General features: G+C 43.8%; 1 protein-coding gene across 6 annotated transcripts in view; it reads left to right on the plus strand.

Annotated features, from left to right (window-relative positions):
• Pibf1 (progesterone immunomodulatory binding factor 1) overlaps nt 1-8,140 on the plus strand; it is a 155,476-nt gene extending 147,336 nt beyond the window's left edge. For 3 of the 6 annotated variants that reach the window (XR_001781130.2, XR_003950865.1, NM_029320.3), the window contains one exon: nt 7,402-7,735. Coding sequence is in view for 4 of the 6 variants with exons in the window: in NM_029320.3 (NP_083596.2) it covers nt 7,402-7,452 (51 nt within the window). In the remaining 2 variants the exon portion in view is untranslated. Of the gene's footprint in view, nt 1-7,401 lie in introns of all 6 variants that reach the window. The other 3 variants (XM_030247885.1, XM_006519251.4, XM_006519253.4) reach the window with 1 other exon arrangement.
• Nucleotides 8,141-12,873: the final 4,733 nt, after the last annotated feature.

The raw sequence follows: 12,873 nt of genomic DNA on the forward strand, positions 1-12,873 counted from the left end.
TAGTATATTGCATTTATATTTCTTTATATTGTTTATTTCTCTTAAAATATCTAATTTGGTATCTAACCCATATACAAACAGACCATGGGCACACCTGTTAACCCATGGTTCATATTATACTAATCACTTCATGCTAATCAAAAGTTGGTAATAGATTAGAAACTTATAATCAACTCTAATAGAATTTTCTAGAAGTTCAAGCTTCACTAGTGTACTAGTAATAGCACATCACTAGCTGAACTATCTGGAAATGAAGACTTCGTCATTTCATGAGTCAGATCAACCTATCAAAGCTACCGTTACTCACTTGGCACTTGTTCACATTTTGGTAGTAACAAATGAGAATAAGATGCTAGGTAGATAAGAAATCATGTGTTCAATCCTAATGAAGTACAAGGTAGCATAAATTATAATTAATATGTGAGCAAAGGCAGACATTTCCCAATAGCAGACATGATGATACACACCTGTCATTGCAGCAGGGGTGCCTGATCACAAGTTCAAGGCCAGCTTAGGTGATACACACATAATCAGAAGAAAACAGTTCACCCATGGAAGGCCCCACATGCACATCTTTGGGTGATAACTGAGATTGAATACAGTGTAATCCCACATTTTTATGCTAGCAGTTGGGAGGTAAGGGCAAAAGGATTTTCAAAAATTCCAGGCTGGCCAGGGAGGGCTACATAGGGTCTAAATAAAAATGAGTGTCATTTCACACAACTGAATGTGGTACTTCTGTGCGCTCCTGATTGGACTGTTGCTTAGAACTTTACATTGTCTTTCTGGTAAAGAAGCATGCTTCCTGGTTTAGCTCCAGCCGTGACCTAGCCCAATTGTCCTGTATGCTCTTTCATATGACCTAGGAGAGACACTGTGTAGCAACGCTCAAACCTCGCGCCCAGACTCACGTAGAACTGAGCAGTGTCTGCTGTGGCAGATCCAAGCCACATCCCTTCATCTCCTTTGTGCTAAGTAATAGTATAGGCCAGTGGGTTAGAAAATCCCTGTTTGCACTCCAGATGGAGATAAACTAGAAGTCAACATACAAAAATAGACTGAAGTTTCTTCTTTTCACCATAAGCATTATAAGGGATTCACTCTGATTTGAACATTGTACAGTTACATACTGAGACATTACACAGGAACTCCTTACATTTATGCAGCTTTTATGTGTCTCACACAGGCGGGGATGGAGCTCCGTGGCAGAGCATTAACCCAGCATACACCAGGCCCTGGGTTTGCCTGAAATCCAGAGCAGTGGTAAAGAGCTAGGCCTGATGTGCTGAGGTCCCAGCACTCAGAAGGCAGAGGTAGGAGGCTTGCCAGTTCGAGGAGTCTAGGCTCCATAGTGAGACCCTTCCTGCAAGACACATCGAACTAACTATACAGGGTGTAAAAGCATGCTATATTCTGTAGGAAGGACGGAGGGTTGAGAAGGTCTAGCCTCTTGCAAAGGCCATGCTTGAGCCTGCCCAAGATCTGTGGGAATGGGCTCTCACCATCCTGCCCTGTGTATAGTACTGAGGAAGGCTTAGTTTGGTTTGGCTTGGTTTGGTTTGGTATTTTGGTTTTTAAGATAGGGTGTCATTGTAAATGAGGAAAATACCTAATTAAAAAAAAAGATAGGGTGTCATTTTATAGTCAGCTTTAAACTCACTGTGAAGAGCAGGCTGGCCTCAAACTCTTAGCAGAACCCCTGCCTCAGTGCTGGGATGACAGACATGAGCTACCGTACTCACCACATGGAGGGATTCTGTTTCCTTCTTTTCCAGACAGGGCTTCTCTCTGTATAGCCCTGTCCTGAATTTACTCTCTAGACCAGGCTGGCCTCGAACTCAGAGATCCACCTGACATGAAGACGTAAAGATGTAAGCCGCCACCATCCAGGCCTTGGGGGAATTTTTAAAGGGCAGTATTCCAAGTAAAAACACCTTTGCTGTTAAGTATAGAAGACTATAAAATAAAAAATATATAGCAAAACATATGAATGATATAACAATTCGAGTAGCTATCAGGAAATAATACATTTTCTAATATGTATGTTTCTCACCCATCTCCAAGGTCCAAGGATGACGTGACACTTGTGTAGAGCACAGCCTCGGGTCTCTGTGTCAGCCAAGTGCTGAGGCTGCAGGTGCACTGCCACTCCCGATGTACCTGGTTGGTGCTGGGGACCACACAAGGCTTTGTTAGTGTCAGGCAAGCACTCTACAGGCAGCCCCTAGCCTTGAGCTCTCCTTGATCCTCCTGCCTCAGCCTCCTAATGCTGGCATTGCGCATAGTGTCCCCAAGGCCATCTCAAGGTGTTTTTGTTTAAAACTTCCACTTTCCTTTTTTCTCTATTGTAATACAAAATGTGTGTTCTGCCATCTTAACCATTTTACATGTATAGCTTAGTAGTGTTAAATATATGCAATCTTATAAGATAAATCTCTGGATTTTTTTCCATCCTGTAGAACTAAATTCTTACCATGAAATCCCCTTTCCTTCTCCTCCAGCCATTGGTAACCATCATTCTACTCTCTGCTCACAGGAATTTATCTAATTTAGAGTTATCTTTCTGTTTATTTTACTCAGTGTAGTGTCTTCAAGATTCATTCATGTATGTTATATCTCTAAAAAAAAATAGTTTCACCTGGGTATGGTGGTTCATGGTTGTAATTTCAGCCCTCGGGAAGCAGAAATAGAGTTATCTGTTTCACAGTTCAACAGAAATTCACAATATATTGAAGGAGGAGAATTGACAGGTATAGGAACAGACTGGATGACAGACCGCCCCCATGAGGAAAGATAGGAAATGTGGGATAATGCGTTCCAGTCTGTTAGAAGTGGAATTTTAAGAACTACAGGGAGCTGGGAGGGTGCTGGAGGCTGGCTGGTGACTAGCTTGCTTTTATTTTTTTATTTTTTTTTTCGCCCTTTTAAGACTGGATCTCTTGGGCTGGTGAGATGGCTCAGTGGGTAAGAGCACCCGACTGTTCTTCCGAAGGTCCGAAGTTCAAATCCCAGCAACCACATGGTGGCTCACAACCACCCGTAATGAGATCTGATGCCCTCTTCTGGTGCGTCTGAAGACAGCTACAGTGTACTTACATATAATAAATAAATAAATAAATAAATAAATCTTTAAAAAAAAAAAAAAGACTGGATCTCTCTTTGTAGATTTTGCTGGCCTGGAAATCTGTGTAGATCACCAAGCCTGGAACTCCTAGAGATCCACCTGTCTCCGCCTTTCAATTGCTGGGATTAAAGAAATGCACCACTAGCCCTGTCTCAAAAAACAAACAAACAGAAACAAGATATGGAGAAAATGTATAGAAAAGATTTCAAGCTGGGCATGGTGGTGCATACCTTTGATCACAGACAGGACTCTGGAGGCACAGTGAATCTCTGGGAGTTCGAAGCCAGCCTGGTCTCTAAAGTGAGTCCAGGACAGCCAGGGTTCTCTTTGACATGGAGAAACCCTGTCTCGAAAAACTTGGGGGGAAAAAAGCTTACAAGAAATAAGTTTAAAATTAAGTTCTTTCTAATACTTAGAAATGCCAACAATCCACAGAAAGTATTTTACTATGTACTCTTTAAAGCTTGACTTGAATCCTAATCAGAAAAGTTTCAAAACAATCTGCTTCACCTTTAAAAGGTTTTTTAAAGAAATATTAATTGGATATCCAAAATTTTAATCCAATTAATATCCAATTTTAACCAGTCTCAAAACTTGGTCTTACATAGAGGCCTGCTGCCAAATACTCTCACTAATATAGATCACATTTAGATTAAAAGTTAACAGTAGAGATATGTGTGTTCATTAAACCACCCTTTATTGAACATCATTTTATGACTTCCCACAGCGAGTGCACAGCTTATTAAGTAGATGATTCAAGTAACCACCTGTAATGACTGAGTCAGGCCCAGGGCTGGGGCTGGGTGTGCGGCTCAGTTGGTAGAGCACTTGCCTCTCAGGCATGAAGCCCTGGAATCAGTCCTTAAAACCAGGCCTGCTGGCTGCTCTGTGATCCTAGAACTTAGGAAATGAGGGCATGAGGATCAGCATCTCCGAAACAGCCTCAGCTACATGGCTGCTCTTGTTACACTTCCTTTGGGAGGAAGGTACAGTCTGGTGTGGCACAGGCTGGCCTTGAACTCACTATGTGTCCATTCTGGCTCTCGGTCTTCCTCTGCTTTCCAAGTGCTGGGTGCATCACAGGTCCAACAACATAACTAATTTGAGACCTGCACAGGCTATGTGAAACTCTGTCTCAATAGCAGTAACCCTTGAAGAGGCTTCCATGAGCGCCAAAAGAAGTCCTGAAGTTCAGAGCAGGGCAGGTAGAGTAGGGATAACTTTGAACTGAGGCCTGAGGCAGGATGACCACCAGTTACAGACCAGTCTCATCTTAGCAGCCAACTCTGTCTCAGGAAAGCAGAGGGGAAGGGCAAAGGGGACGATGGAGGACCTAGCTTGAGGTTTAAGTGATATCATGCATGGTGCCATTTATTCTCCTAACAACCCTATAAGGCATACTACAATCAAGGACCCTTAAGGGGGTATGACACAGTCGGAGAGAATTGCTGCTCACAAGCACATGGAAACCAAGTGATACAACAGACAGGAACTGTGCAAAGCTATAGCCATTCCCAGGACTCAAAAGGACCTAAGGAATGATACTCTTTCTTTCTATGGAAACTCTAGTGTTGAGGTCAGAGACTTTAGCTATTATCAAACTATAACCAGACAAAAAGAGAAGGGAATTAAATACCCAGCTTCTCCCTCTCTGCACCTGCAAGCCCTGTCTGCTTCCTATTAATAAACCTAGTCAGAAACTAGCAGAAGAGATGGCTCAGCATAAGAACCAAGATCAGGTGGCTCACATGACCCTAGTGAGGTGGCTCACAACCATCTCTACCTCCTACACCTCTGACCTGCACAGCACCTACACTCAAGTGCACATATCTACACATAGACAAACATATACAAAATAAGTCTTTTTAAATGTGAATTGAGACTTCTATCTATCAAAACAATAAGGCAAGGCAGTGGTAGCACACACCTTTAAGCCCATTTGGGAGGCAGAGGCAGGTGGATCTCTGAATTTAAGACTAGCATGGTTGGAGCTGGAGAGATGGCTCAGAGGGTAAGAGCACTGGCTGCTCTTCCAGAGGTCTTGAGTTCAATTCCCAGCAACAACATGGTGGTGGCTCACAACATCTGTGATGGAACCCAATGCCCTCTTCTGGTGTGTCTGAAGACAGTAATGCTGCATTCATTCACAAAATAAATAAATAAATCTAAGGCTCGCATGCTCTACAGAGTAAGTTCCAGGACAGCCAAGACTATATTAGAGAAACCCTGTCTTTAAACAAAAAGCAAAAACAAAAACTAGAATCAAAAGCCGGGCAGTGGTGGCACACACCTTTGATCCCAGCACTTGGGAGGCAGAGGCAGGTAGATTTCTGAGTTTGAGGCCAGCCTGGTCTACAGAGTGAGTTCCAGGACAGCCAGGACTGCACAGAGTAACCCTGTTACAAACCACACATCCCCCCCCCCAAAAAAAAAGCAAAACAAAACAAAACTAGAATCAAATTATTTAACTGGTAAATTCGACCAAACCTTTTTTTTTTAAGATTTATTTATTTTATGTATGTGACTATACTATAGCTGTACAGATGGTTGTGAGCCTTCATGTGATTGTTGGGAATTGAATTTTTAGGTCAAACCCACTTGCTCCAGCCCAAAGATTTATTTATTATTATAAATAAATACACTGTAGCTGTCTTTAGACACACCAGAAGAGGGGGTCAGATCTCATTTCAGGTGGTTGTGAGCCACCATGTGGTTGCTGGGATTTCAACTCAGAACCTTCGGAAGAGCAGTCAGTGCTCTTACCCACTGAGCCATCTCACCAGCCCCTACCAAATGTTTAAGAATGAAATTATAACAGTTCTCCATCATCTCTTTGAAAACTTCGAAACAATTCCCAGTTTGGGGGTTGGGAGTGTAACTCACTTGATAGATTTAGTAAGAGTGCTTACCTAGCATGCAGGAAGCCCTGGGTTCTACCTCCACGTAAATCGGATAAGAGAAAGCAAGCCCCATCTTCAGCACTGGGGAAATGGAGGCAGGTGTATCAGAAGTTCAGGGCCATTTGGGGCTTGCTGGTATAAAGCCCATCGAGATATATGAGACCCAGTCCCAACGGAAGAAGTAAGGGAGGGAGAGCATTCACAGCCCACTTTACAAAGCCAGTCCTAATAATGCTAAGCACCAGAAACATTATAAGAAAAACATAGTCCATTCTCTCCCATGAGCATGTCTTATAGACACTGAAATTGTTCTGTATAATACTGTAAAGACATATCTTTAAATATTTGCCCAAAACCTAAGAATTTGTATCAGCAGTGACTCTAGCATGCACTCTGGCCTTCAGCAGCGATAACAGATGTGCCTTCACTGTGGAGAAGGATGCGGGTATGGAGAAGAGGCAGCTCAGTGGGAGAGTGCTTGCCGAGTGCTCAAGAAGTCCTGGGTTTGAGCATTGCTCATGTGGATAATCCAAACAGTTAGGAGATGGAAGTAGGATCAGAAGTTTAATGCCATCTTTGGCTAGAGTTCAAGACCAGCATGTGTTGCAATTGGGACCATATCTATGCCTGCCCTTTGGTTCTGCTGTGTACTAAAACCTGCCCTAAACAAAGTCTAAATAACAGAAATCAGATTGGAAGGACTGACTCGAGTTCCCAGTAATCCCAGCACTCAGGAAACTGATGCAAGATCGTGATTTTAAGATCATCCTTAGAAATATGTGTTCAAAGCCAGCCCTGGTGTACCTGGACAGTGGCTCTTCCCCTGAAATAAACTGTTAACTTTCCTATTGAGTCAGGGGAATTTATACAGGCCTGTGGTCTCCTCACCAGCTCAGCCTCATCTCACCCAAGCTCAATAAAGATGACCTCAGTTTCTCTCCACTTCCAGAGCCTTCCATAGAGGCCCTCAGCAAAGACAGTGCAATCAATGACAGCCCTCCCTGAAGCTCTCCCCACTCTCAAGTTCTCTCTCACTCTTCCTGCCTGAGTTTCCCTGTATTGCCTGGGCTTGAGGCAAGGAGCTGGGAAGCCAGGGGCTGGGCTGGCATAGGTGGCCATGAATTGCCTGGTGCCCTGCCACCTGAAGGTGAAAGTGTGAAAAGACCCCACATCAACCAAGTAGGAGCTCATTTCTTACATAGGACTCAGCAAGCCCTAACCTAACCGTGCTGTGTCAATGCGTGCTGTTGCATGAATTAAAGAGACTGGGGTTTTGTCTAGCTTACACAAGATACCCCAGGTGGGTGTGCCGTCCTCTGCATCACCTCCTCCTTGGAATCACTTATTTAATATGCTTTTTTTTTTCTTCTTTTTCAGACTAAAAAGGAAGCACAAGAGTGGCCCAAGAGTCAGAAGATGAAGACCTAGTGTTTGGTGTTGAAGAAAGCTGGAGCCTAACCCAGCCAGGCCCTCGGCTCTCCATTGGAACAGGCCTGTGTTATCATGTACTCCTGAAGTGCAATGTCTGTTGGGGAGAAAGGCTCACTTCAATCATGTACTTGATATTTTCAAATATAAGTAACTTAATGTTTATTTTAACTAATGTTAAATTAACAAATTTTAGTATAGTCAGCATATAAGGTACAAATAGTCATACTTTATATGTGGTTTTATGTATTTTGTTATAAAATAAATTACTCTCATCTCCTGAGTAGACTGTAGAGTTTTTATAAATATGGCTTTCCCTCCCTCCATCTGCCTGCTACACCATTTAATCTCCCCTTCTAAGAGAGATCCGAGCATCCTCACTGTGCCTTCCTTCTTGTTTCACCTCCTTGGTCTGTGGAGTGTGGCATGGTACCTGCACTTTATGGCTAATATCACTTGTCAGTGAGTACATACCACGCATGTCCTTTGGGGTCTGGGTTACCTCGCTTGGCATGATATTCCTAAGTTCCAACCATTTTTCTGAAAAATTCATGATGTCTGTGTTTTTAATAGCAGAATAGTATTCCATTGTGGAGATATTCCACATTTTGTTATCCCTTCTTCAGTTGAGGGACATGTAGGTTGTTTCTAGTCTCTGGCTATTATGAATAAAGCTGCTATGAGCATAGGTGAGCATGTGTCCTTGTGGTATGGGGAGCATTTATTGGGTATATGCCCAGGAGTGGTACAGCTGGGTCTCGAAGTAGAACTATTCCCAGTTTTCTGAGAAAATGCCACGTGGGTTCAGTTCTGGTGTTTTGTGGGGTTTTCTCTTTTTTCTTATATCTCATATTCTCATTAGCCAGTAAAATCTGGAAGAAGTCTGCTTTTCCACTGGTGTTTGTTCAGTTTGCTGTCAAGTCGTAACATTGTTTGTCATGGTGCAGTGGCAACCACATAGCTGTTCAGTGGGAAGGTAAGTAATATGATTTGTTCTGACTTCTCATACATGTTCCCCTAGGTATGGGAGCATGCCTAAAATCCCAGCCCCAAAAAATACAGATCAGTCTTACTTGGGCGCTGGAAGTGTATCTCAGTGAGGCAGTGCAAGGCTCTGCACCAAAGTCTAGTGCCACTGCACAAGGATGATGGATGTTCTGCTTAGGAAATTTTTAATTTTGTAACTCTTCCAATTTCCTGTCAGCTCAGATAGCAACATAATGTCACATTGGATACCTAGAATGTTGATAAGGACTAAACTAGCACATGTCAGCACCATTTGAGGTGTGTGTGTGTGTGTGTGTGTGTGTGACAGACACAGAGACAGAGACAGGCATGCAGGCAGGCAGGCAAGGTAACTCATAGCCCAGGTTGGCCTCAAACCCGAGGCTGTCCTGGAGTTTCTCTGCCCCTCTTTCCTCTCCTGAGTGCTGGATTACGAGTGTGCCCCATCACACTTGATTTATGAGTGCTGGGGACTGAACACAGGGTTTCTTTTCATTCACGTTGGGCAAGCATTCTGCAACTGAGCCACACCCCAGACCATGCACCATTTAGTGGAGGACAGAGGGGGGCCAGTATTGGTAGGTTGGTTGGTTTTTTTGGGAGGCTTTTAAAGCAGCTTGACCTAAAATGACTTACTTCCTCTTGGATAGTGCCATGACCTGTGACCTCTTAACCCTTACCTCCTCTCCCACTGGTGAATGTTTTATAAAATATTGCCTAAATGTAAGAAGGGTCCCTACCGCCGGGCAGTGGTGGTGAATGCCTTTAATCCCAGCATTTCGGAGGCAGAGGCAGGTGGATTTCTGAGTTTGAGGCCAGCCTGGTCTACTGAGTGAGTTCCAGGACAGCCAGGGCTACACAGAGAAACCCTGTCTCAAAAAACCAAAAAAAAAAAAAAAAAAAGAGTCCTTACCATTCTGAAGATGGTCCCACCAGCGAGGGCACTGTGTTCTGTAGTTCCGGCTCCTTTGAGTATTAATACTTAATTTTCACAGTATCTCTAATTAGACAGTGGTTCTCAGCCTTTCTTTTGCTTTGTTTTGGTTTGGTTTTTGGTTTTTGGTTTTTCGAGACAGGGTTTCTCTGTATAGCCCTGGCTGTCCTGGAACTCACTCTGTAGACCAGGCTGGCCTTAAACAGAGAAATCTGCCTGCCTCTGCCCCTCTGCCAAGTGCTGGGATTAAAGGTGTGCACCATCACGCCCGGCGTTCTCAACCTTTCTAATGCAGACCCTTTAATGCAGTTCCTCATCACGTGGTGACCCCAGAGCCATCGAATTATTTTTCCTGCTGTATAACTGTAATTTAGCTAGTGTTGTGAAAGGTAATGTAGATATCTGTTTTCCGAAGGTCTGAGGCGATCCCTGTGAAAGGATTGGTCAACCTCTCCCCTCAAAGGGGTCACAACCCAAAGGTTGAAAATCACTGGGTTAGGGGGTTGGTTTTGGGGACTTTGGGTTGATTGGCTTTGGTTTTTGCCTCTGTGAGACAAAGTTTCCTGTGTCCCAAGCTGGCCTCAAACTCTATGGAATGAGAAATGGAAATAGCCGTGAAATTCTGATGTTCCTATCTCTACCTCCATACTTTTGGGATTACTAGTGCTCACCACCAAAGCTTGTTTGGTGGCAGTAGGGCTGGAACCCAAAGCTCCATGAATGTTACCAGCTGAGCTCTGTCTCTACCCCATCTTGAGTTTTTCTTCTGTGTTTAGTTGGTTTGCTTTGAGGAGCTTAATAACGATATCGTAGTATAGATTTTAGCCTAAGAGATTTAAGAGAGCAACAGAGCCTGGAGAGTTGTCCTGGCAGTTAAGAGCACATGTTGCTCTTGCAGAGGATCCAGATGGGATTTGCAGCACCCACATGGCAGCTCACAGCCATCCTGGCGATCCAGTGCTTCCTTGGGCCTCTGGCATGTGGGGCAGACAAGTGAGCCAAACACGATGAGCAAATCTGAAAAGAGAAAACAGGACTCGCAGAAAGAACAACACTGTCAGCAGCATGGTTGTGGGCTGCAGAGATTGCTCTGCAGTTAAGAGCACTAACTGCTCTTCCAAGGGTCCTCAGTTCTATTCCCAGCAACCACGTGATGGCTCACAACCATCTCTAATGGGATCTGATGCCCTCTTTCTGGAGTGTCTGAAGACAGCTACAGTGTACATACATACATACATACATACATACATACATACATACATACATACAATAAAAGAGCATGCCTGCATGCTCTCTGGGAGACAGTGGGCACATTAGAGTAAATTAATGGCCCAAGATCAAAAAGAGTTGAGGTTCAGAGAGATGTTCAGCAGTAAAGTTGCCTGCTGCCCAGTCTGAGTTTGGTCCCTGGAACACACACGGTCAAAGTAGGGAACCTACTGATCTACTGTCCTCTGACCTTCACACGTGTGCTGTGGCATATACACACACTAATAAAGAAAGAAATAGATGTAAAAACATAGAAGGTGGAAACTAGACCAGGGTCTGAACTGAGTGCAAGAATGACCACGCTGCTCCGTGTAGTGCAGGGCTCCCTATGACTTCCTTCCAGGTCTCCCACTCCCGAGAAAGGCCTTGTTCTTTGAGTCCTTTTTAGTTGTTTGCTTTTTAAGATAGTTTTCACTTTGTAACCCAGGCTGGCCTCCAGCTAGTGATTCTCCTGCCTTGTGCTAGGACGATGGGCTTGAACCATCAGGTACAGACACTGTTAAACTTGAAATCCCCCTGTCTCCATCCCCAAAGTGCTAGGATTATAAGTATGCACCACCAAGCCCAGTTAAAAAACCATCTTGATCACCCTTTGGGGGCTTAGGAGGACAGATGGGACCATGCGCAGTAGTGTATTAGGTCACCAGGACAGATTCCTGGGTAGCAGGCAGATCTAGTCCTGCAGATTTGAAAGATGGGCTGTGGATGTAGCTTAGTTGTGTGCCTGCCTAGCATGCAGGCAGCATTGGCTTCCCAGTACCACATAAGCCAGTCATGGTGCAGGTCTATAATCCAAGCGCCTGGGAGGTGCGGCATGAAGATCATGTTCAAGGTCAGCCTACACTACAATTAGGGAGTTCCAGCCCACTCTGGGGCTACACTCTGAGTCTGAGGCCAGCCTCACCTTGTACCAATTAGGGCTACCCTTTTCTCAAAACACTGAGAAATTACTCCACAAACCTGGTATAGCAGTACATGCCTTTAATCTCAGCTACTAGGGAAGCCTAGAAATGATAGTCTTTGACCTAGCTAGTTCTAGATGTGCCTAGCCAACCTAGCAAGACCCTCATCTCAAAAAACAAAACAAAACAAAACAAAGAACAGGGATGTCTCAAACCCTGGAAGGAGTTCATTCTTAATAATTTTCTTTTTCTTTTTTCTTTTTCTTTTTCCCAGCCCCGCTCACTCCCTTCGGCCATATTTATTTCATGTATGTGAACACACTGTCACTGTCTTCAGACACACCAGAAGAGGGCATCAGATCCTATAACAGATGGTTGTGAACCACCATGTGGTTGCTGGGAATTGAACTCAGGACATTCAGAAGAGCAGTCGATGCTCTTAACCACTGAGCCATCTCTCCAGCCCCTTAATCATTTATAAAATGGTATTTAAAAAAAAAAAAAAAAAAAAGAACCATCTTCTAGTGACCCCAAAATGTTCTAAATTCAGTGTTTCTACTAGTCAGGAGTGTTTTAAATTATTTGTTTATATTATATACATGGTATTTTTTTATGTCTGTGAATCATATATACCTAGTGTCCAAGGAGAGCAAAAAGGGACAGTCAACCCTGGAGTGACAGACAGCAGGAAGAGAGAGGCCAAGTGATCAGTTCTAAAACTTGTGTTGTCTGAGAGGAAAATACTGAAGAGGTAGCAAAATTACCTGTTAGGGAAAAAAACTTGTTATTAGAGATTCTTACAATAATAATAAAAATAATGTCAACAGGTGGTCATCACACATGCCTATTATCCAAGGTGGATGAATCTCTGAGTTCAAGGCCATCCTGGTCTACAGATAAGTTCAAGGACAGTCAGAGTTACACAAGAAACACACAAAGGAGGAGGAGGAGGAGGAGGAAGAGGAGGAGGAGGAAGAGGAGGACGAGGATGACTGAACAACTGAAGCAGGATGATTGCTTGAGGCCAGATTCTCTTGGCAGCATAGTGAGGCCTTGTCTATTTAAAGTATTTTACTTTCAAGGGGCTAAGCATGGTGGTGATGGACCCCTATAATCCCAGAACATTGCAATTAGAGACCAGCCTGATTCACACAGTGAATTCCAGGTCTCCAGGCCAGAGGCTATACAATGAGACCCTGTGTCCCAGAGGAAAACAACAAACAGAACCAAATCAAAAGCTGCTTGTTTCTGATGATAATAATGTGTGTTATTGTCCAACTTAGGAAGCTGAGACAGGCAAGACGATGTCTC

The sequence above is a fragment of the Mus musculus genome, chromosome 14 (assembly GCF_000001635.26).
Source record: "Mus musculus strain C57BL/6J chromosome 14, GRCm38.p6 C57BL/6J".
In the NCBI taxonomy this organism is placed as follows: Eukaryota; Metazoa; Chordata; class Mammalia; order Rodentia; family Muridae; genus Mus; species Mus musculus.